General features: G+C 39.7%; 1 protein-coding gene across 16 annotated transcripts in view; it reads left to right on the top strand.

The window, feature by feature from the left end:
- Positions 1-24,923, top strand: part of Heph (polypyrimidine tract-binding protein 1 heph) — a 394,763-nt gene that overhangs the window by 163,382 nt on the left and 206,458 nt on the right. Inside the window, exon 1 of one of the 16 annotated variants that reach the window (XM_072902197.1) lies at positions 19,853-23,636. The exons of the other annotated variants lie outside the window; for them this stretch is intronic. Coding sequence (XP_072758298.1) covers positions 23,634-23,636 — 3 coding nt within the window. The 5' untranslated portion in view covers positions 19,853-23,633. Of the gene's footprint in view, positions 1-19,852; positions 23,637-24,923 lie in introns of those variants that run through there. 16 annotated transcript variants of the gene reach the window in all.

Raw genomic sequence — 24,923 nt, 5'->3', positions numbered from 1 at the left:
TATTAATGCATATTGAGATTGAAATTGAAGAAGAATTAAGTCATGAGAAATTGAGAAAGGATTCAGAATCAGGTGTCCTTAATACCAATTTCTTGTATTGTCGCGTGTAACGATGCACTTATACGTACACTGCGCACACATAGGCATACACATACATATACATGATTATACTCGAGTACGTATCTCGCCCTTCGATAATGATAGGACGCGAGTTTCCATCCGCATGAAATTGCCTCGTAGTAGCTGCAGTTTCCGAAAACACGGCTTCCTATCGGCATCGACTATCCTCTTCTACCCCATCCTCTCGTAATTAAACTAATGGAAATCCGACTCGATGCTTTTATGCGACTCCACCCTATATGTGTACCAGAGCGAGCCTCAAACACCGAAACGCAATCTATTCAAGATTCGGAGACGACAAGCGAAAACCACAAAACTCTGCGACTTTGAATTCGTATGGGGCGATTAACAATTAAATTCAGTTTACGCATTTGATATTTATTCTAAAAAAACTTATTTAAGAGATAATAAATTAAAGATTATTAAACGCAAAAAGACTTACATTTGGCTCGAGATTATTTTAAAGAGATATTTCTCATAAATTTCTTTCGCACGAATCGGCAAGAATTATTAGTATACAAGGTTTCCCCACGTTACGAGAAATCAAAATTCGGAAAAAAAAAATATTTTTAGATTAAATTGACTCTGCCTAATGCACGTTGCGGTGAATTTGGTTTGCAAATGCCGGGCGCTTTTAGGAGAGCGCGAATGAAGCCCGGTCTGATAATAACGGAAGTGAGATAGCCGTCGCATGTATCGCATTACACGTAATGAAAACAGCTATCGCATTACGCATAATTACGATGTTATTTCATTATATGCGAAATAATTTGCGAAAGTTTGCGAACACGTCGGGTAATTGGGGGATGAGAGGGGCCAGCGTTACGTAAATGAACTGGGGATAATTGCGCGCGTCATTGTTCATTATTTTTATCAAAAACCGGAGAGCGGATCGTTACCGTCTCTTTGTGAAAAATATTTTATTGTTTTTAATTAACGCCGCGAGAAACAGAGAGAGAGAGAGAGAGAGAGAGAGAGAGAAAGAGAGAAGGATCGGGACCGCGCGCGATATAAAAATCGCATGCGCTCTGTTCGCTGATCGCCATCAACTCAATACTGGCTCTCAATTAATTTTAATTATCGTTAACAAAGTGTCGAAAAGATGTAACGCGACACGGGCACGTGGCCGTTAAAAATTAATGACGTTCGTCAAAATAGGACGCCAGGGTAAACACGCGTCGTGTCCCGATACTAAAAACTCGAGAGTCAATTAATTGCTCTGATGAACGATGACGTCGTATAAAACGTCGCTTTTATTTTGCACTCGTTTTCGCGGTTTTTTAAAATTTATAAACGTTAAAATTGACTATCGTTCCAATGTCGCGTCATCGTCGATATTTATCCTTTCGTCGTGCGATCCTTCTCGAAACGCGCGGAAATCCGATGTCTTATATTTTGAAATCAGTTGCTTTTATCGCGCGCGATATTTTCTTGATATTATTCTTGTCGTAACTGTGTTACTAGCTCTCAATCTAACAAGCTTCGTCTTTTCGAGGCGCCTTTAAACTATTGTCGATCACATCAAATTAATAATAATAAGTAAATGTCACTCGAAGCGATTGAAGGATTTTTGCTTTTTGAAAGAAGGGCCGATTTCGATTAGATTATTTTCTATCAATTTGGAAATTTTGGAAAATAATGCACTTTTTGTGCTCGCGCATGGAAACGTTAATGAAAGAACGTTCAATCAGAATGAAATATAGATTCTTTTCTCATAACCTTCGTTCTCACAATGACAAAGATCAACGTTGTATGCGATCGCGTGATTGATACTTTGTTCTGACTCGTGAGAAATTTTGAAACTATGCTAGCTATTTTTTTATGCGACAGAATATGACTTTTGCATATTTCCGTCAATGAATATGATCACAGGTACAATTGATAGCTAGTAGATTTTTCTAGATATGCATATGATAAATGGCGGATGTTTATTTAACGTATATAATGTAATGTATAGTTAAAAAATATGTCTACTATAAATTGCTTTTGCAAATATGTCGTATAACTGGTGACCCAGTAATTTAATACTGACGTATCTATTACACTGACTGTCGCGGATATCCACCAAACCATTTGTTATTACGAACTGAATCAGGAAAAATGATGTTTGTGTGTATTACTCAGTCAACAATAATATTTGAGTGATAAACATTTGGACATTGAGGGATTTTGACGAATTATGTGTTAGACGCATTTATATTTATTAGAGAGATAATAGAACAATAAATTCTCTAATTAATTTTCGTAAATCATATTCTAACAGAATTTTAACTTTAATCTAGATATTTAACAAATTATGAACTATATTGGAATTATGATAATTAATTAGAAAAAGTGTTAAAAAAATTGAAAATTTTGATGTTAAAAAAATACTCTAATCTTTTGTCTTGTTTTTTAAATCTTAATGATTTATGTAAATTTTCCTTACAAGTACATTTACAATGGACGCATTTAATTTGCCAATAAGTCCACGTTTTTGCTAGCTATTTTAAAATTGTCAGTGATAACAGACGGTACACTAAAATGTCTCTAATATTTTGTTCGGGATTCGAAACAATGTTCGAATACGAAAATAGCAATCTCTTGTATTCAGTAATACATTATTCGTGCCTTTTGTTTGACAACTCTTCAATACTCGATTCGCAAAAGTTTCCGCACGGAAGATAAAGATCGAGCGTTATAATCAATTATGTAAAACAGAATTTTTAGATTGTCGATGGAGACAGGAGGTTGATGCGTAAGCAATTGAAAATTTGTTTTCAAGAGTAAGGAGAGGAAGAGGTGAAATAAAAAAAAAAAACTTTGTCTCGCGAAATATCCGAGATTTACAGAAGGAAGTTTTTCGCGCGCGAGCTTTTAAGAAGAGTCTCTAAAAGTGATAATTTATTCCGATAGGGATCGATAATTTATTCGTTGAAGAAGATTTACCGGTCGCGCGGTCCGCGTTAGTTCTTAACTTTAATTATGGCTTTATAATCCATGCTTTAATTATGTTCTGATTTATCTGCACAATATACAGTTAGATACACGTTTTAATATTCAATAAAATAATTTTAAATCGTGAAACTATTGCTTATTAAAGGTTTTTTTATTGGAATATTTATAACAGAATGTTGCTTAAAATTCATATAAATTAAAATTTTTTTTAATACATATATATTCTGTACTAAATAGGATAAATTTAAAAAATTAATTAAACAGACAATGTATTTATGGGAAATAATTCTGTTAAATTTACAATTCTCTTGTCATATTATTGCATAATATATAAATGATATTTGTGTGCATTAATATTTTTATTAAAATGTCATATTATGACTGAATTTATATATCCAGTGACGAATATGCGACGCATGTGCAAAATGAATAATGGAAAATATAATTAATAAAATTACAACATTTTTTTGGCCAATAAACATTGATTAATTTTGAAGTCAGAATTCTGAATAAAATTGATATGTAATTTTTAATAGCAATATAATTTAAATTTATTTAACTTGATGTAAAAAAAAAAATGAAAGTCTCTTATTATCTTACATGACATATTACAAATAGAATAGAGTGTTTTGCATCGCTCTCTATTATAATTACTTTAATCTTTGACGGCACAAACGTACGTTATTGCTCACAATTTCCACAAAGAGCGCAGCAAGGAACCGAGAGGAGTAAATCAAATTTTAATTACATTAACGCCGCGGTGCATCCAATTAATCTCAGCTCCTTGCTCGGTCGGCGAAAAGTTTTGTACGCTAGAAATAATTAAGGTCCCTCTCTCACGTCCACAATCATCGCAGTACTTTGGACCTCGAGAATGTGCTTCTTCAACTTTCTAGTCTTAAAAAGCGGTACATCTTAAGCGACTGTCTGTCTTACAATTAAACGTATTGTATATAGTGCATACATATATACATACATGTATAAATGTGTATAGACACGCAATATTATAATTTTCACCAATGTTGGCCTGAGCATCGGACTTTTTCCTCCATCTTTTTGCCTCCGGTATATTCGAGGCAAGTGGTGGTAAACGGGTATCGGAAGTTTCTTTATAGACAATGGGCTTGTCGCACAATTTCTCCTCTCCTCCCTCGCCGGAAATGGACAAGAACGGAGATACGATGTATCGCTTATAATGTGTGCTTCCATCGCCTCTCTGCTCGGTAGAAGCGAGGAGCTTAATTCGTTTGTAATCATTCGCCACGTGAGCCTGATGATGAGAATTCTTCTCCATGCAAAATGGGTGCTTAATCTTTAGATAGCCGGGGATGGAGGTGTTTTCACATACTCTGAAGATTTCGCTCGTGAAAAGAAAAAAAAAAATTTTTTTTTCCGGTTTAGAGCTTGGAAGAGCTTTATTCCTCGTTAATGAGAAAGGAATTCCTATTTATTAAAGTGCAATAAAGCAAAAGCAAACTCGGTATGGCGCGGTCTTTCGATAAATGCTTTCCGCCACAATCCTGGAAAATAGCGAAATCGGAGTTATCCGCGTCGGTAGCAAATGGAAAATTGAGACCTCGTACGATTTTAGTGCAGCTCCGTGTCGGATCTGAAAACGCATATTGCCCTGAGGCGTGCTGCTATCTTCCGTTATATCATATAATGCTTCCTCGAACTCGTGTTTCTAAAGAGAGAGAGAAAGAGAGGGGCGATAAAATCCATAACTATATAAAACTATAAAAGAGACTAGTAAGCTGTATAAACGCGCGACACACACCATGCGATGCGTTTTTTAATGCAGTGTTATCGTAACAATGTTTAACCACTATGCGTCACACAGAAATAAAAGCCCATTGCGAATCAATATTTTTTCAGTTTACTTTATTTTGAAAAATTCTACACTTTCTTTCCGTTGTTAGATAAGTAGTGAGATAAAGTTAAAATGTTTGGTGAATGAAAAATGTAACAAATTATATAAGACATAAAAGAATTTTATTTTATCATTTCAATGAATTTTTCAATTTTTCAATGATAATAAAATATTTTGTGATAATAATTTTTAGTTACTGTCAATTAAGATTTTTTCTCATCCAATATTAGTATAAAGTAATTCAGGGATATTTTTAACATATGGAAAAGATCTTCACATTCTTATAATTTAATAACACTGGAAGAAATTTGGGTATTTTCAAAACTTTTTTAATAACTATTATGAGAAAAGTATTTTTACGAGAAAACATTGTGACAATTTTCGTGTAAAATGCGGATTAACGAGACTTTATGAAATTTATCTTTAAGTAATTTTATTTATTTCTATGATGTAATATTTTTATTTAGTCTTAAAGTTACCTTAAAAAAAATATTACATTATTCGCCGTTAGACGAAATATCTGAATTTTCCTCATGAATGCCTACATCTTTTTTAATATAATGAGAAAAGAGAGCAATTTATTTTCACACGAGTATCAAACGAATTTATTTTCAAATATTATTTTATTTTCACACTTTTATATATGCACATAAAATGAAAATTACAGAATCTAATATTTTAATTTGCGACACATCAAGCTACATATATTTTTAATCTACATAGAATTATTAATATTATTAGCACATATGGAGATGTTCTTAAATTATATTATCAAAGCTCATATAATTTGAACGATTAATCTTGATTTTATTTCTCATATTATTTGAAGAGAAAGTTGAAAAAACTGTGTTATAAAGATATAATATCCAAAGAGAAGTCAACAGCTGCGAGAATATATACTCGTAAAGAGAAGCCGCACAAATTATCTTCTCTTACATGTTGCTTCTCTTCTCATCCCGTGCCTCCCCACGGCCGCTTCTCGCCCTCTCTTTAATCCGGTTTGCGCGAAACAAACAATTCTCTCAGCCAACGTATAATTGTCCGTAATTCGATCCTCTAACGCAGTTTAAACGCAAAAACTCGGGCGCGATGCAGTCTCTGCCGGTGCGGGTCCGAGCTTGCGCGCGCGCTCGTGGGTTTAATTGAGTGTGCTAATTAAGAGTGCGATTGAACTGTACGTGGACCCGTCTCCACACTCCTGTGTGTACATCACTCTTTCTCTCTGTGTGGGTTTGTGTGTGCGCCCATGGGCGGTCGAGTGTTGTTGGCGCTTGTCCGCGTGGGTGATCGCCGCGCATCGAGGTTTTGATCAGAAAGAGGGGGAAAAAAAAAAAAAAAAAAAAAAAAAAAAAAAAAACGAAAGTACACAAGTACGTACTCGGCGTGGTTTGTCGAATGTTCTTTCTTCTTTTTGCTTTCTTCTTTTTTTTTTCACAACATTTAAAAAACATTTTGCGCGTGTCGCGACAGTGCGCGTAACGTGGGTGGGTTTCGCCGCGAAACTTCCGCTCAAACGTCAGTCCTTTCGCAAAATCCTATTGTTCCTCAGGATGCGCTCTCAGGTTTCCTTTGTAGTACTTGCAAAGCTATGGACGGTGACGGAGGTTTATTGTAGTTTATCGAACTGCTGTCAACATTTGAAGGGTTATCGCTTTATTATCGCTCCATTCTTTTGCGAGATTTTTTAGAAAAGATAAATATCTGTGAAAATAAAATTATTTCGTATATTTAAACTATTGTACGTGTAGGATGACGTCAAGTACTTCCTATGCATGATATACACTTGGTACTGTTGAATACATAATAGCGACCAGAGAAAACATTCTGAATTCACAACTGTAATCTCTAGGTATGACGTGTGCTTTTGCAGATTTACGTTTCAAATTTGTGCCGGGCAATTTTTTGACGTAAGTTTAATTGCGAGCATTGTAATGCGAGTCGCAATATATAATCTTCATTTAATAACATCGACTAAATATCAATTTACTCTGCTTGTTCTACGGAATATGAATGTTATTTGATCATATTGCTAAATATGACTGCGCGCGATAGATTATATCTATAAATATGTCTATAAATAACATTGTCATTTCAACGGCGCCACTCATTCTGTTAGCTTTCGCGCAACTTTATCTTATCGCTTTCGTTTGGTACACCTTTATGTAGTTTCTCAGGAACGGACAAAATAAATTGTTTAGGAAACTATGCATCTACTTAATAGTTAAGGTATTTTTTTTATAAAGTGTCAATTTTATTATACAATTACGAATACGAATCATCATTAACTTACGTTATTTTTTACGTTTATTAAAAATAGCAACCGGATTGACAATCTCGTACAATAATTCGTCATGTATTTCTTCATGTATTTGCCCGATTAATTTATATTAAACGGTGTTGCAGCATTGTATTTTTTATTTTTTTATTTCTATTCGATTATTAATTCACCTTCGTATGCATGAGATCACAATTGCAATATAATGTAAGAAATGTCAAAACTCGAGTAGACATAGGAAAGAGAAAACAGAATACATTAAATATCGTGCATAAAATATCACGGTACATGGAGCGCATTTTTTGAGTGTGTTATTGTTATTATCATTTTTATGACAGCACAAAGCGGTGAATCTACGTGTTCCATTCTACGCTTCGCTTGACACAGGGACGTCCGCGAAAGATTAAAGAGGAGAGAACTTGATACTTCCGTGTTCATCGGGGATAAATGGGAATGTGACAAAACTAAGAAATCCCCCAACGGGAAAGTCGAACGAAGCTTGAAGGAATTACGCCAATTTGGAGCTGGATACGTAATTCGCGGAACCTTTGGAGCCGGACTTTTCGCGCGATTAATCAAAGTCAGCCCCGGCTGCTTAGAGCTTCGGAAGTCGCTGCTTCGTTCATTTACAGATTACGTTCACTATTTCGCATCGATCCGCGCTTAAACGTTTCTCCTAATGTGACTTATCTATCTCAAGCAGTAGAGTGGACTTTCGGTTTTTTTTTTTTTTTTTTTTTTTTTTTTCGAACGACCTCTCGTGACATTTAACTTGTCGAGAGAGAAAGAAAGAGAAAGAGAGATGCATTATGTAATCTTTATTCTAACTACTAATTATATATAATAAATTGCTTTTAATTACAAGTAAATAATAATGACTAATTTTTTTGTTAACAGCACAATATAATTTATTTTGTGCAATTCTATGTAATTTTTTACACATTAGAAAATATTGATTGAGAAACGTGTATTTGTAAGAATTGTCTTAAAATTACGCCAAGGCTATACTCTGAAAATTGGACGGATTTCTCGCGCACGAGACCAATATTATTTCATCCTTGCAGATGATTCGCATCACGTGTTTCGCCTCCGCGAAGGGCTTCGAACTCCGCGAAGTACGTATGTACAGCTGAGAGCATCTGTCGACTGGTGCGCGTTCACGCGAGTAAACGCGTTACTCTGTCTGAGAGTTGGTCCCCGAAAATGTGTCTTTCGGGCGAAGGAATTGCAACTGTGGAACGTCTCTTGATAACAAAACACATCTGGAGAGACACGTGTCTCCCTTCGCTAAATATCGTGAAATAATATTCTGTTCGCGTTTACAGATTCCTAAATAGATTTTTATTCCGGGGTTGGGATAAAGAAGAAATTAAAGTACGATTAAAACTAAGAGTTATTAAACTTCCGTTTAACGTTTGGGTGGGTAATTTGGTGTCGGCGGAGTTTAACAAGTTTTATCCCGCATTTAAGCATGATGATTGAGAATTAATCAAAGTTTGGAAGGTGACCTGTAAACTTTGATCGTGTAAACGAATTTTATCTATTTTTTTTTCCATGCGATTAATTTTATTCGCGCGGGTTATTCTATTTGCTACGATTAAGAGAACAATCCATAAACAATTATTCTGATACATTTTAAGAGAAACAAAAAGAAATTACTCTGATTCACGCAATATCGAAATAAGATTATTCTACCTGACTTTTAATAGGCTTAGAGTTTATTGGAGGTTACACGAGGGTCTGCCGGCCCCGCTTTTATTTCACTTCCTATTTCGTCAGCTTTTTTCATCGGCCTTACTTGGCTTTTCCTCGGCCTCTCAAAGTATTAGAATAAGAATTTTTATGGAATGCAGTAAAAGTGCCTGAATAGACCTGGAATAGACCGAGAAACGAGAGTACCATTTTTTTACCAGAATAATGTTCGAGTTCCGGCGATGAGGCCGAAAATCGATCAGGAATCTGCTCTTTCCCCTTTCTCTTTAATTGTAAGACGTACACACGAATCCTTCGCACTCATGCGGTTGCGAATTCTGGGTATTCTTTCCGCGATGATAGCTTCGCACAGAAATAAATACGCAGTCGGGTCTGCGCTTTATCGGGCCATTGTTGTGCGATTCACAATGAACATAAACTTTAATACGTTTGCCTTTTTAAGGGTTGCAAAATTGTGCCAAATTTGCGGGTTCTCCGCGACGCAAGAGATGTTTTTTTTTTTTTTTTTTTTTTTTAAATTGTGCTTTCAATGCGCGTTACGTCGGTCATTTTTTATCGCGGCTTTGAAAATTATCAATTGCGTAAAAAAAATAGATGACACACTCCTGCGCGTGTCTGCGATATTCTTATCTCGTAACCTTGTCATTCGCGACGAGGAAACTGAGGAACAGAATAAAGTTATGTCATACACGTTATCGTATAACTTGTGCGATTGGAAGTTGGTGCATCAATTTCATGTCTCATTAATTTTTTATATATCTATTTCTGTAGGTTTACCGAAGAATGCGGAAAAAAATGAATTTTTTTTTTATATCATATAACTCGAAAGAATTTATCGACAAAGATAAAGTTGAGATAAGAGGAGAACTCGAGAACTTAATGACTTTATAAGCGCGCGATATCTCCGCGACGAGCAGATGGAAATCCATCGGCGTTCCTAGGTTCGTTCGTGAAATTGATGCAAACTAGACGCTCGTAATTCGTTGAAATTCGTCGAAGTCTCGGAAAATTGTTAGATGACGATCTACCGGTAATTTAAGAATGGCTTCACGCCGTCTTGCATCTGTTACGTAATGATGATTCTCGTTTCGCATTCTGACGAAATTGTCAGCAAGAAACGAGCTACGTATACTCGGTTGAGTACACAAGCGCCGAGGTGTACACGCGCGCGGGTGTGTGTGTATATATATATATATATATATATATATATATATAATATATATATATATTTTGGTCTTTCGAACGAGATCTTAATCGAGAGCCATGGCTCGTTGCGCCGGAGGTAAACTCGAAGATGTCGAAACTAGACGACGAAGATCGCGGAAGGTGGAGAGGATGGAAGGGTGCCGACGCAATTCGCGGCAATGATTTATTTACTCGGGTAGGTAGGGTAATGAACTGATGGAAACTTGTTAATCCAGAAGTGCTTCTTGCCCTCGTATTTGCTCTCGACCGGTAAAAGTTGGCGCGAGTCGTGAACCGAATCGCGCGACGAATTTTCTCAATTAAATCATCTCATAGTTTCTTCTACCAGCTCTAATCTATACACGATTAATTAATCATTCCGAGAATTGCATGAATTACGATATATATATATATATATATATAATTGCATGCACGATATATATAAATGTTTAAATGAGATGAATGTTATTAATGGACGATAGACAGGACTTAGCACGGTGTCGACGAGACACGTGTCTTTCGCATCTGACTGTTTGGTCAACAAACGATACACGAGAAATGTTTTTCGTTGCTTTAGTCGTGTAAACAAGCTCTTTCCCTTCTCCGGACCTTGTTGGCCGTGTCGGGATTCTATTTGCCCGTCGGCTACAAATCACCCGAGTTTTCGATCCTTGCTAATCCTTCGGTTCCGGGAGTGAGGTATCGACGAAAGGGATTTTCGTCTCCGGACCGGACTGCCGTGAGCTTTCACTTCTCGTTGTGGATATCCCGCCAAAGTATCTTCCGTTTCTTCCCATTTCCTACATGTCCTTGCGTTTGCGTTCGGATAAGTAAACCCGGCGATAAATTTTTGAGACAGAAACGTCGAGAGATTGTTATATTGATTCCCTGACGATTTTCCCCATTATTAAACTAATAAAATACCCTTTAAGAATCGATCGGGTTATTAACTGAATAATAATAAAAAAAGATTTAAAGCCACTAAAATATTTTTCAACATGGAGATTCGCAAGTTTTTTCAAACAATAAAGTTGATCAGTTAAGTATATAGAGGAAAGATAGAAAAGACCGCTGAGTGTCCAGGAACGTAATCGGCCTGTTGGGAGTCAAGAGAGGTCGATGGAAATCGCGACGACGTACGGCGGTAACTCTCGCGTAGACGAAACCGGCGGAAATGGAGAATCGACCGATGGAGATCGACCGCGAACAAGAGGGAGAGAGGTCCTCTCTCTCTCTCTCTCCATCTCTCGATATATGTACGTGTGTTCGTCGAATCTCCCCTCCCTCCTTCTTCGCGCGGTTAAATCCCATCGGAAACTCCAAGTACTCTCCGTGCAGACCGCGGACGGCCGGTCGCTCGGGGCTCTAAATAAATAAAGAGTGACTCGCGAGACGAGCGAATGGTGGATTCGGCGGATTCGAGAAGGATAGCGACTGGAGGAAGAGAATGGTCGAACACACGCGAGAGGGATAGCAAGAGGGGGGGGGGGCGCGGAGGATGGTCGGAAGAATGGCAGATCGAGAGGGACCGAGCCGCGCCATGGGAGCCATGCATCAACCCCTATTACCCGCGACAGCCTAACTATTGGCTTCCCGCTGGCTGTAACTGAAATCTACAGGAAGCTCCCTCCCCCGCATTTACTTCATCCCCTAGTGTCGGGATTAGGCAGATTCCGCGAATTCGCAGTTATGGAAGCAAAAAGAAAAAAACTTGCGATACACGTTTATCCGAGCGCTAAAAGATCGGAACTCTAAAAATTCTTTAAAAAATACTTTATTTTTTAATAAAATAATTTAGAGACACATTTTATTAGGTATGTAATATAATTTAACATAAAAAATATATTATAACTTTGGATTAATCGGTTTACAAATTGAGAAAAAAGATATCTTAATTTTTATTTTTATTTTTCATATAAAAAAATAAAGAGATAATATAATTATAAAATATATATATAAATATTTTTAAGCAAATTCAATTGATACTCGTTATTAATACATCGTATAATCTTTTTATCACATTAATTTTCGAAAATTTTTATGTATTATATATAAAGGGCTGAAATAATATATTTCACATAATACATGTTAATATTTAAAAATATAATTTTTGAAACTGAGTAAAAATATTTTTATCAATCAATAAAATTATTTAAACACACAATTTTCGCGTAAAGTTTAATTCTTTTGTACATATAAAATATTATATATATATCATACAATTATTGTAGAAACTTGTGACATTTTCTGAATAATATTATAATCAGTTTTATTCATTTATATCATGATAAAAAAATACTCTACAGTAGTTACTAGAATTTTTAAAATCACAGTTTTTATAATGTTGTTACATGTTATAAAAGTATCGAGATCTTCTTACATGTCAAAATATACCCACGCTATCTTATACATGAATTGTAGAAAACCATAACATTTTTCATCTCCCTTAACATCTTTACCTTTCAAAGGGCTGCGAATCTGTAAATCTCTATATTTACGTTATTACGCGATCCATCCGTCATCGTCGTTCTATTTTATCTTTCCTGCTATCGTGAAAACTTGCCTGTCACGACTGCGAAACCGTGACGACTGACCATTGGGGGTGGGGCAGGGTGGCTATAGCGACGAGATAAAGAGCGATTCGCCGCCGTAAGAATTTTCCGCCGCATCGCGTGACTTCCGGTAGATAAAATCGGGTTCCGTCGAGAAATCCGCCGGAAAACCTTTGGTTTTTGATCGCCGGAGGATGATTAGCCGGCTAACTAGCCGCCGTAGCGTCGCGTGTAAAATATCTCGCGGTCGTTCCTGCCTCTACATTTTCTCGACAAAGCGTAAAACGATGCGCGATCGCTATTTATTACCGGACAACATATTTTAGATAGAATTCGAATCGTCGTTGTCGGTCTTTGCGTCATACGCGAAACACGAAACCCTCCCCTTGATACGATACTTTATGAATCGTCCGTTTTGGGAAAGCATACGATTACGTGTGTTTTGGTTGATGAGCTCGCCGCGTTATTGCTCATCGTATCGCTTTTCCGTCGTCGGATTGAAATGTTTATCTGACGGGCGCTCGTTAGCGCGAATATCGAATCTCTATCTGGAAATTCGCATTCGGTATATTTAGAGCTGGCCGATAATACCGATTAACATCGGAAATAAGTTAACGAGCGTCAATTCGTTTAACCATCTGATACCGCTTTACTCGATATTTTTAAGTAACTTTGAAGAAAAGATAAATTATACTATTAAATTTAAGTTACATTAACTTAACTAACACTAAAGATACATTTTATTATTTTTATATACCTATGTATAAAAAAAAAAACTGCCATGACTATATTTAATATATTGGGTAAAACGGAGATGAGTCTGTTAATAAAGGGAACGAAAGGACGTTTGCAAAAATTCATTTTGCTTTTTTTCATTTTTATATTACGTAAAAAAAATTTTTTTAAAAAAATAAATAAAATGTATACATTTTTTGATTGCGTAATCGATTCCGCGAACTAGTCGCGAGTCTCTCTTTTTCGTTAATTTTTCGTTTATACAGATTCGTCAATTATAGCGTAGGGAAATGTGAATGGCGAGAAAGAGGTGACCGGGTAATCAAATGGATATTTTCTGGAAACGAAACGAGCAAATTCCCGGAGGGCAAAAGTTTCCTGCGAACGAAAAAGGGGTACGGATGCGCGCGCGCGCGGATTTTTTCCCCCTGCGTTCGATAATTTCGTCGAGCATGGAACGCGCGGACGATAGTTGTTATCGATTGGAATCTATGGTGCATAATTTCGTTTGGACGAATCATTACTGCGGTCATCCGCGAACGGTGCGCCAAATTCGTTTATGTGGCAGCTGTCCTGCCTACGTTAAATTACAGCGGATGATTGATGCCAAGTGTGCGGAAAGATTGCCCAGAGTGAGCGCAAGAAATCAATGGATTATTATCAGGAGCGATTTATCGCGTGTTTATGACAACCAAATTCGTAATCGAAATCTTCGAGAACGTACCGGTGACAATTTTTTAATACCAAGTTATTCCGGGATTATCGATTTCACAAAAATGTACATCTGTGTAATGACTGTCGTTCTATTATTTTGTTTATCTCTCTCTCTCTCTCTCTCTCTCTCTCTCTCTCTCTCTCTCTCTCTCTCTCTCTCTCTCTCTCTCTCTCTCTCTCTCTCTCTCTCTCTCTCTCTCTCTCTCTCTCTCTCTCTCTCTCTCTCTCTCTCTCTCTCTCTCTCTCTCTCTCTCTCTCTCTCTCTATTAATACTCTTGACGTACTTGCAAAAATTACACGTTGTTTTCCACTTGCATTGATAAACCAAGGCTATTATTTCATCACATTTTCTTTGTAAAAAAAAAAAAACAATGTTCTTTTTTAAAGCACAGAACAAAGGAAAATACAAAAATTTTTTTAATGTACTGATAACGCATTATAGTTGCTATGGGTAATTAAAAAAATTGTTGTATTTTTCTTGTTCTGTACTTTAAAATAGAACATTGTTGTGTTTCTTAAAATTTTATTGCATTTTTGACATTCTTCAACGCGGTAAAAAAATTTCTTTTGAAAAATTTAAATCCAGTTCCATAAACTACAACATTTTGCCTACAGAATCCTTTTTTTTAAACTTTCCTTTAATTTTTTTTGTCCGACATACATAATTTTGAAACTAAATCTGTATTTTTCAGACATGTTGTCGATACTAGGCGAAAAATTATCGCAAACAAACAATTAAAAAGACATTTTCTAGCTTGAAATTTCAGCTTTAAAGTGCTATCGATAGTTTTAAAAAATTTTTAAATCTTTTTAGTATTTATACACTAAGAAATACAGAAAATTGAAGGATGCCTAATAAATTTGTCAAATGGCTGTATATGATAATACGAGTCGGTATTCTTCGTCGGAGGATATCGCGCTCGACGGTTTCCAGAAATAGTTCAAGGGTGCGATAAGAGGGTGAGAGAGATGGAGGGCATCAAATAGATTAAACGGCGAGTGCCGCAGCTGTCGCGCGGCATTTCGAGATTTTCGACTTCCCGATTTCGCGCAGGCAGATCCTCTTTGCGTTCCCTCTCCGGACCGGCGCGGCGGCGCCCAAGTTAATCCTTAACGTACGTCGCGATTTCGCGATCTGCATACTGCTTACTCCTCGAGTAATTTCGCCGGGGGCTTAGAGAAGGGCGCGGAGTCCCGCCGGGAGGGCGCGAAACGGTTTGCCTGGCGTATTAAGTCGTCGGCACGGCGGGATTAACGATCGTTCTAAAGCTCCTCGATTTCGTTTTCGCACTCACTCCCGCGATGCGCGACTGTGTGCGTTATTAGGACGTTATTAGCGCTATATTAGGGCAGGTTTGTAGCAATTCTCAGTCCCTATCGGCTCGCCTCCGTTCTCACAACGATTAGGTTTCTGCATTAACTTCACGAGCATCGGAAATTTAACGCCAAACTTGGCACAATTATAAGCTAAGAAATTAACTTTATTTTATAATAAAATATATGAAGGAAATACATAAGACTTTATATATTATTATTACATTTTTCCGAATTTTTTGCAATATATATAATTGATTTATTTCAATACAATTCTCAATTACATTTTGTCGTACACTTTACAACATTGTTTGCGGAGGACAATATCATACATGCATACACACGCATATCACAAATATATCTTATACATGTAGCGTGTACGAAACACTTATATCGAAGCAAACTAAGAAATACGTGCAGAGTGCGAGAGTTTGCTCTTCTCTTCGTTTTTTCGCGTAATTATGATAATTAAGACGGTCCTAAGTATGTACACAAAGTTATCGTCAATACGGTGAAAAATAAAAAGATTGCATGCGATCTAATTAATTAATATATATGATTAGATACGATATTTTCGAAAGCATCTATATATACATTTCATTTAACGAGAAGTAATAATTGCTACGTATAAGTTGAGTTATTATATTAATTAATAAACATGTCATATGCACACACTCTCTCTCTCTCTCTCTCTCTCTCTCTCTCTCTCTCGTTTCCCTACCTCATATTATCTATATTATTCTATATTTTTTATATCAATGTTATTATCCGTCTATATCTATATTATTTGTCATTATGTATAATAACAAATAGTAATAGATTATTATTATTATTGTATAATAATATGAATAAGCTAATTGTTGAATTGAGAAAGTATCTAGCGATAAACAGGAGATAACGCTTTAATTTAGCAGATGACTCTATTAATTAATTTTATATTATCTCTATATTATTTCATATTATTCTCCACTGGATAAAAATCTTTTGACGTTTGTTTGAATGAACAATACGTGTTATTGCATTAATAATACTGCATCATTTGTGTGTTCCATGTATATAATTCCCGTAATAATTTTTGTTACAGGTAAGCGCTGCCGCGGCCCCTTTGACATCGTTTTCTCCGGCACACAAAGCTTTTAGTAAGTTAATTAAACTTTCCACAAGGAGAAGAGGTGCGGCGGCCTTTCAGCCGCGCGGCTTTAATTTCGTTGACGTAATTAAAAATATGTACAAAACGCGACGGGGACGACCGATAATGAACGTTAAAGCGATTGTGTGATACGTGGTTTTAGTCGGACAAGGATCAAAGCGAAATTAATCCGCGTAAACTTGCCGAAAATTGCGCTCGACGTTCTATCGCGTCGCTTGACGACTGTGCCCGGGTTTTTGAAAGATTTTGTGTATCGTGATTGTTGGAAATTTCTCGACATTATAGGACGTTGAACGCATTTTGTCTTGCGCAAAGTTAAAAAAGGATTATTAGATTTATTATAAGCCTATGGCGTATTGCGTTTTTTTTTTTTTTTTTTTTTTTAATGAAACCATAGCAAATAGGTAAAATTCTATCCGATGTGCTTTATTTTTGTTTCATTGCCCACCGCTTTATATTTTATAACGTTTCAGTTTCTGTATTTGATGATAGGTATTTTAAATACAAAAAGAATGGAGTTTAAACGGAATGACATTTAAAAATTTAGATAGAAAACAGTAGTGCAGTGCGCACGCTATGGAGTTTATTAAAAATCGCTGAAATAAATCTTTCTACGCCGAGGATGCTTCAGAGAGGTACGACTTCTAATTTGAAATCTGCAAATATTTGCCAATTTGCTATATGTTTTTACACAACAATACGTTTTTACATAATTTTACATGACAAGCTTGATACTCCCACGCCGCGAAAAGCAGACAAAGCATCCTTTCTGAAAGTTGCAAGCATTTACAATGACGGATACAATACTCCAGTTTTAGTCTTTATAATAGTGTTCCGCTGACGTCATCAACTCTTTTTTAAACGGAAGCATATCTGATGTAACGAAACTTCCCGAAAGAATTCCACGTAGCTATTTATTAAAACGAACTCTATTGTTATACGTTTAGAAAATCATGAGAGCTTTTTAGCATCTCGTATCTCTTTGCTTATATCATTGAATAAGAATAAGTCGTATAATTTTTTGACCGATCGCTTTTCTCTCATCGTAATTGAAAAGGATTGATGTAAATTTCATATAAACGTTGACACGTCTTTCTCTCTCTCTCTCTCTCTCTTCTTTCCATTTTCCTTTGGCATAATCTCTTGTGTCTCGATAGTTACAATTACAACCTTCCTCGACAATCATGTTACCGCGTTTCCAGGCTGTTAGGCAAGCGCTCTCGTAAACGAGCGATTCCGCCAAATCGTTCACACGCGACTATCGATTGTGATCGAGGTTTGGTTTCTGCGGCTTCGAATCTGTCGATGGAACAATCGGTTCCAAAGAATCCATCGAAACTCTTTACGGTAGGCGGTTCCGCCATTCTGACGTCAAGGACGTCGAAATGGAAGGAGATGATTATACTCGAATCCCTCTTTTCCCTCGCCTCTCTCTCTTTCTCTTTCTCTCTCTTTCGCCCTTTCTCCGATTTTCTCTGTCCCTTCACATGTTTCCTCTTCTTACTTTGTCTTTCTATCTCTCTTCGCGAAAACAGTAATCTCCGCGTCGAACAAACACTCTGAACTCTCGCTGAAGAAGAGCGCTCGTCGAACGAATGGCAATGCGCGACCCTCTCCCTCTTCGCACTTATATCTTCCTCTTTCTTCGCCGACTTGAGAATCAACGATTCACTCTTTCCCCCCTCGTTCTCAATCCTCATTCCAGCTCTCTACCCGACCCATTCTCGCAGATGCACTCGCGAGGCTTCTGTTTACGCGTTCCCCTTCGTTATTTGTCTCTGAAACTTTTTCATCTGCTCGACTCGCGGATACTCGCTAGGCGAAAGTTTCGGTTGTTTTAGCGAGCGCGGGCCTACTGCTATAACGGGCCAGACTGAGTGGAGGCAACCATTTGCGACGTCGGTGCTTTATCGCCATCCATTGAACTTCTTCAGTGTACTTTTCCCGGGGAGCGCTATCGTTAAGGGGTGCTCACCATAGTTATAGCTATGACGGTGCACGTTAAAAGAAACGGGTTCGCTGATGTTTCAACCTTAAACTCTGGCTATTATGCTAATTACCTTCGGCGAGTGAGACTCGCTCGAGTATTATTATCGAGAACGTTTCCGTTGTTACGTCAATTTTAGAATATCTACGCATTTGGAACAGTAAGAATCAAGATTATTCAATGGAATGAAAATTAACGATTAGATGAAATGTTAAACCGCTTTTCACTGTGTTAATGAACGTGAATATCTTGATATGTCTCGTTTATAGGGGAATATACATTTACCCACGACTTGTATATTATTTGAGAATTTATCTACCAGACTACTAATATTAATATGATAATTGAAATTATAATAAATCAAATCTTTGTGATAATTTCGTATACATCGATATAGGAAAATTTTTTAACACGCGCAGAGATTTTATATTGTTATAATATATAATGTATATTATTATTTCGAATTAATATTTTCGTTGAAAAATTGCTAACGATGAAAATTTGAAATTCAACAAGATGTGTATTAATGCAATGTATTTGAAATCTCTCGGGTAGTGCATCTTCTTAAATCTTCCTAACGTATAGCAGGTGGTCTCTCACGGAGAGAAACCGAGTAGAATCTTGGCTCGCTCGCACGGAAGACCTAGGATCCGTTCTGGCGCATAATAAATACAAGCTCTTTCCTCCCCTCGCATTCTCCCCCCCCCCCCTCCTCCCTCTTCCCCGGTACACGGGGGTCTGTTTCGTGGCGGCGGGGTGGAAAGCTTAAGAGAGCGGTTTCGGGATCGCGGTGGCGCCTCTCAGATGGACGCGTCCGCGCGTGGCGGAATCGGCTGGGAGCAAGCGTGTCGGGGATGTCGGAAGGGTTCGCGCGGGAGAAAGGTGGTAGTTCTCCGGTGAAGGCGTGGAGAAGGCGACGAGAGAGAGAGAGAGAGAGAGAGAGAGAGAGAGGAAGAGGGGGGAGGGAGAGAAGACTCACGAGAACTCTGGCGCGGCCACCGCTGCTTTTGCCGCCTCCGTCGCGCAGACTCGACGGACCTCGTGCGAGCTCGCGTTCTCTCGGTGGGTTCTTGCACCCCATTGGTTCCGCGTCACCGTTCGCACGGTGGGGATCGAGAAAGGCGCGTATACGCTGTAATCCAACTCTGCGGCCGCAGCAACGGTGGAAGCGGCGGCAACGGCAGCAGCAGCAGCAGCAGCAGCAGCAGCGGTGGCGGCGGTGGCGGCGGTGGCGACGACGGCGACGACGACGATGATGGTGGCGGCAGCGGCGGCGGCGGCGGCAGCAGCGGCGGCGGCAGCGGCGGCGACGGCGGCGGCGGCGCGGAAGCTTACGCGGCGCCGCGCGAGAGAGACGCTCCTCAGTTGTGTCAAGCTAGGCGATCGAGTAGGACGCACTTTAATCGTTCCGCCTCCGAGTTACACTCTCTCTCTTTCACGAACACACACACACACATACACACTCACACACACTCTTTCCTCCTTTTTTTTCTTTCCTTCTTCTCTTCCTTCGCCTCTGCCACGTCTGTCCTCTCCACGCTACTCCTTCACAATATACCGACACACGTATCGCTACATAACGCCACGCACGCATACACAAAGCGCGAGGCCCGCGACATAAGCGCTCGTACGATATACGCACACACAGACAGACACACACGCGCCACCCACACGTCAGTCCTCGCTCGCTTTTTTTCCTTTCGCGCGAATACTCGAGTTCCTTGGCTTTGGTTTAAATCCTCTTCCGTCTCCACCGGGGCGGAACACGCGCGCGTACGGACCTCGAACAGACCGTCATCCTCATCCACGTCGTCGTCACCGTTCGCCGTCTCTGTTTGCTCGCGACGAGAACCGACCTGAGAAACGCAACGCGAAGAAGAGAGAAGGCGAAGAAGTAACGCGCCAACAAGACCACGTGATCGACGTTGCCAGTTGCCAGACACGCTTAACGCTACCTCGTTCTCTCGCCCTCGTTTTCTCTCTCCCTCTGTCTCTGTCTCTGTCTCTGTCTCTTTCTCTTTGTATGCCGAGTACGCATGCATAAAAGCAGCAGCCCCCTGACTGCGCGCCCTATTGTCTCTTCTCTTTGAGTCCGTGTGTGTGTGTCTGTGTGTGCCGAGCGCGAGCCACGGTTATCGTTGGAGCGATAGCTTTGCCGGACTGGATTGCGAGCGGATCAAGGTCATCGTCGTCGTTCTCATCGTCGTCATCGTCGTCATCGTCGTTAACTCGTTGTCGTGACACACACACGTTGAGAAAAATCAAACCGAGCTGACTGCGCGAGGGACCGTTGATCGGCGCTTCCCTGGCTTTCTTTCGATCACCATCTGATTGCTGCTGGAAAGAATATGTCAAGCCACATGAATGAAAGACCGCTGCGAAAAATCTCGAGAAATTGACATTCCATAAGAGAAGTCCCCCCCTGATAATCGAGGAATCTCGATATTAGATAATACATATCTTTGAAAAAAAAAAAAAAAAAAAAAAAAAGGAAAGAAAAAAACGCGAGACCGACCACGCAACTGTTCTCGCGCGATTTTAGCGGTTCTTCCGCCGACAGTCTCGAGTAAGAGCGATCGAGAAAGAAGGAAAGAAGAAAGCGGCAAAAAGAGAGATGTTTTTCGCCCAGGCGATTTAAGAATATCGTTAATTAATAAGTCATTTCTAAATGATAATCGTTCGGACGTTAAATTATCGAGAGTAACCTCGCGCGAGACTTAAGAGAGATCGAGTAATAAAAGGGAGAGTTTCGGCTATTTTTTTTTCTAGGTACGTATGCGTGTAAAACGCGTCTTGATAAGTAATTAGATTTAAAGATAAAGTTTAATGATATAGGGAAAAAAAAAAAAGAGATTAATAAACAATCGCGTCATCTGCCGTCGTAGGTGACCGTCGAGGAACAAAGAGAATCGCGTCAAGACAATCAATTGTAACTGTAGTGGATTGGGACATATCGAGGGAAAGAGAAGGGAAGTATCTGCGACTTTTTCTCGGTCAAAGCGGAGTAATGTACGTGTCTATTACGAAATAAGAGGTCGCGAGCGATCGACTTTCGTGTCTTTATGTGATCTACAGCCTCTGTACCGATTCTACGTGCGTACACGCTCTATATCAATATCTATATAGTATATATATATATATATATACACACAATCGATATATATATATATATACATATATATACAAACACACACACATATATATATATATATATATATATATATATATATATTTACACTTATATACATACATTTGTACGTATATAACTCTCGTACATATCCAATCAACGCACCGCGAGAGTCGTTAATGCGTGATTTGAATCCTTGAAGCAGGATTAGAAAAAAAAATAAGCGATAAGAGATTCAGGCCAATTAGAAAATAAAGGAGAAATTTGAGAATCTCTTTCCCTGGTCTGGCAATAGGACTGCTCTCTGTCAATCTTCGTGACAATCATTTTCAGCTAGTTCTCTTAGTGCGTAATCTCGAGGTGTATCACCTGTTTTTTTTTTGTTTTTTTTTTCGATAGAATAACATTCGAATTAGTAGAAGGAACTAATGTAAAGGGAGGAAGAAAAAGAAAAAAAAGGAGAGGATTAAAAGGAGGAAAAAAAATTTCGTATACCTACGTCGTTTCAATTACACGTACGAGCAAGAGAATCGCGCGAAGCGGGAGACGAGCTTGTTTCTCTGTCTCTCTTTCTCTCTCTCGCGCCTCTTCCGCACTCTAAGTACATATTTAATCCGCACGCGTTAAATTCCCCTCTCTTTCTGTCCGTCACTACTCGTCCCTACTCCGCGCGGATAACTTCCCCTAACGCGTGGTTGTAACTGTTTTTCGTCCCTCCACTCACTCATACACACACACGCACACATAGCACACACAAACACACTGATAGCACAATACATTGACAATCATCCAGAGCTACTGTCGACGCACGCGTTCGCGTTCGCCGCTAGTTTTAGAAAATAAAACTCTCTCGCATATACATGACTTAAGGATCTCCTCTGTCTCGATCTCGCACGTGTAGATAGCGCTTAAATCACGTTGTTGTATCCGATATTCATAAGAATAGCGCGTGTGTACGTGTTTACGTGTGTATGTGTGTATAGCTCGTAAAAAAAGTAGAGTTCAGTCTGTTCGATATAATCTCGTCTCTACGTACGATACCAAAGTCTTATCGCGATCTTATACTAGTCAAGGAGGCTATTATCGAACGCACGTCCGGACGACTATTCGCCGATCAATCGCGATCGCCATCTCGATCGCTCTTTCTCTCTCTCTCTCTCTCTCTCTCTCTCTCTTCGTTGTTCTGTCGGCGTAATACTCGTCGTAACGAGAAATCGGCCGATTGCCGAGAGGAAGGGAAACCAACAGGTCGGTCGAGCGTCCTGTCCCAAGAAGGGGGGACGACGACGACGACGACGTGGAAACAACGAAAATAAGAGATACACGAGGAAGACGAGCGTCCCTGAACGGGGGGGACCGGTCAAGGGGAGAGGACAAGGGAGGATATTACTCGTTCAAGCTGTGGTGGCCCTCGTTCGAGTGGAGTCGCTCGTGCAAAACGGAAACTGCTCGCTGCCAGGCCGCGTCGCTGGAACGTGCCTGCTGGAACTCACAGGAACGCGCGCGGACCCTCTGGGGCCTGCAACAGTCGTTCGCGGCCGCGGCAAATCGCAATCTCTTCTTGCATTCTGCATCCCCGGGCAAATCCTGGCTCGCCGAGACGGTCGTCGGCGCTGACGAGGCACGTATTTCTCCCATCACCACGTATTATCATTCGTACCCGTTCGTCCCGGGTGGTGCGGTGCCCCTGCCCCCGCCCCTGCTAAACGGCATCAACAATCCGGCGGCAGCAACGATCACCCCGGGGCTGGTAGGACATCTCTTTGGTGCTCAGCAGGCTTGCAATCTCGCCTGTACCTGTTCTTGTAACATCGTTGCTAACTGCAACCCCCATCATCATCAACACCACCATCAGCAGCAGCAGCAGCAGCATCAGCAGCAACAACAGCAGCATCACAGGACACTCGGCACTACGGCGGTCCTGCTGCAACCAGTTGATCATATCAAAGACACTATGGTGAGTTTACCTTTCTTCGCTTAATCGTTGACACGAGGAACACGCACCGCTCAAGGTTGGTCTTTAGTCTACTTTTTCATGGTTATAATTATTCGACGATAAAATTGGAAAATTTCGCTCCATTGCAATCCTTTTATTTCATCCATAGCAATTATCATCGCAAGATATTGTGGAGATTAATTTTATAATTCACGTTTTATCTTCTTGATTTGAAAAAAAATATGTCGATAACAGCGTGGTTCATTAGCTTTTAAAATATAAAAATTGCCCGTAAAATCTCTAATAATAAGAACTTGCAATTATAATTTTGCGCGAAAATCAGTTACCGGTTTCACATCTCGAGTGTTATATTCGCAATCTTGACAATGGCGAGACACCCGACGGGAATCCCGAGTATCCGCGTACTCTGGCGTGTCACCGAAGACAAAGCTCTCAGGGGGGTTTCTCGAGGTAACGAACCCTCCGCCAGTCGAGTAACGAGGGTACTTACTACGAGGGCACGAGAGTAATACTCTCTCGGGCGTAGGATAGAAGAGAAGGCGGTGAATGAGGAATGGATTTAGTCGCGACGAGCCACGATGAATTACTTCCTACGTTTGCCGTGTAAACAGGAGGAGGAGAAGGAGTATCCTCACCGAAAACCCGAGCGCCGCGAATTCACCTCCGTTCACGCTCTCGCTCCTTTCTCTTCGCCTCTCGGTAAACGTTTCGCGGGATAATGGTGACAGAGGGAAAGCAGGGAGGGGGCGGATGGCGCTTTAAATCCCGCGTCTACGGGGGCATCCTCTTTAATCCTTCGATCGACAGGTGTCGAGCGAGAGAAGAGAAACGGAGGAGTGGAGAGGAGACGCGGATTTTCAGGGAGGGTGTCCCGCATCGCGACGTGACATCCCGCGATCGCGAGAATCCCGAACAAATCTACCCATCCTTTCCACCTGATCGGATCATCGGCGTCTCGTCGTTGTCGTTGTCGTTGTCGTTGTCGTTGTCGTCGTCGAACCTAATTTTCGTTTCGCGTTTTCCAGCTCTTCCTCGAGTATTTCTCTTTCGGCCTCCTACCGTCTTATTTCCACCCTCGTGCTCTCGACTTGCCGCGCCTCGTCGAGCACGTAGCGAAAGAATCACATTATCGCTCCCGGCAAGATGTTACCGATATCTTACAGTCTCCGTTTCTCTTTCTCTTTCCCGCACGCACGTCGTGCGCGTTTAATTGGCGCACGTGTAATTTCGAGCCGCAGTTGTTGGAGCGCGAAACTTGCTGCGCGTAGTCAAGTATGTGGGAGTCAA

The sequence above is a fragment of the Anoplolepis gracilipes genome, chromosome 11 (assembly GCF_047496725.1).
Source record: "Anoplolepis gracilipes chromosome 11, ASM4749672v1, whole genome shotgun sequence".
Lineage (NCBI taxonomy): Eukaryota > Metazoa > Arthropoda > Insecta > Hymenoptera > Formicidae > Anoplolepis > Anoplolepis gracilipes.
This window is presented reverse-complemented; position numbering and strand designations above follow the sequence as displayed.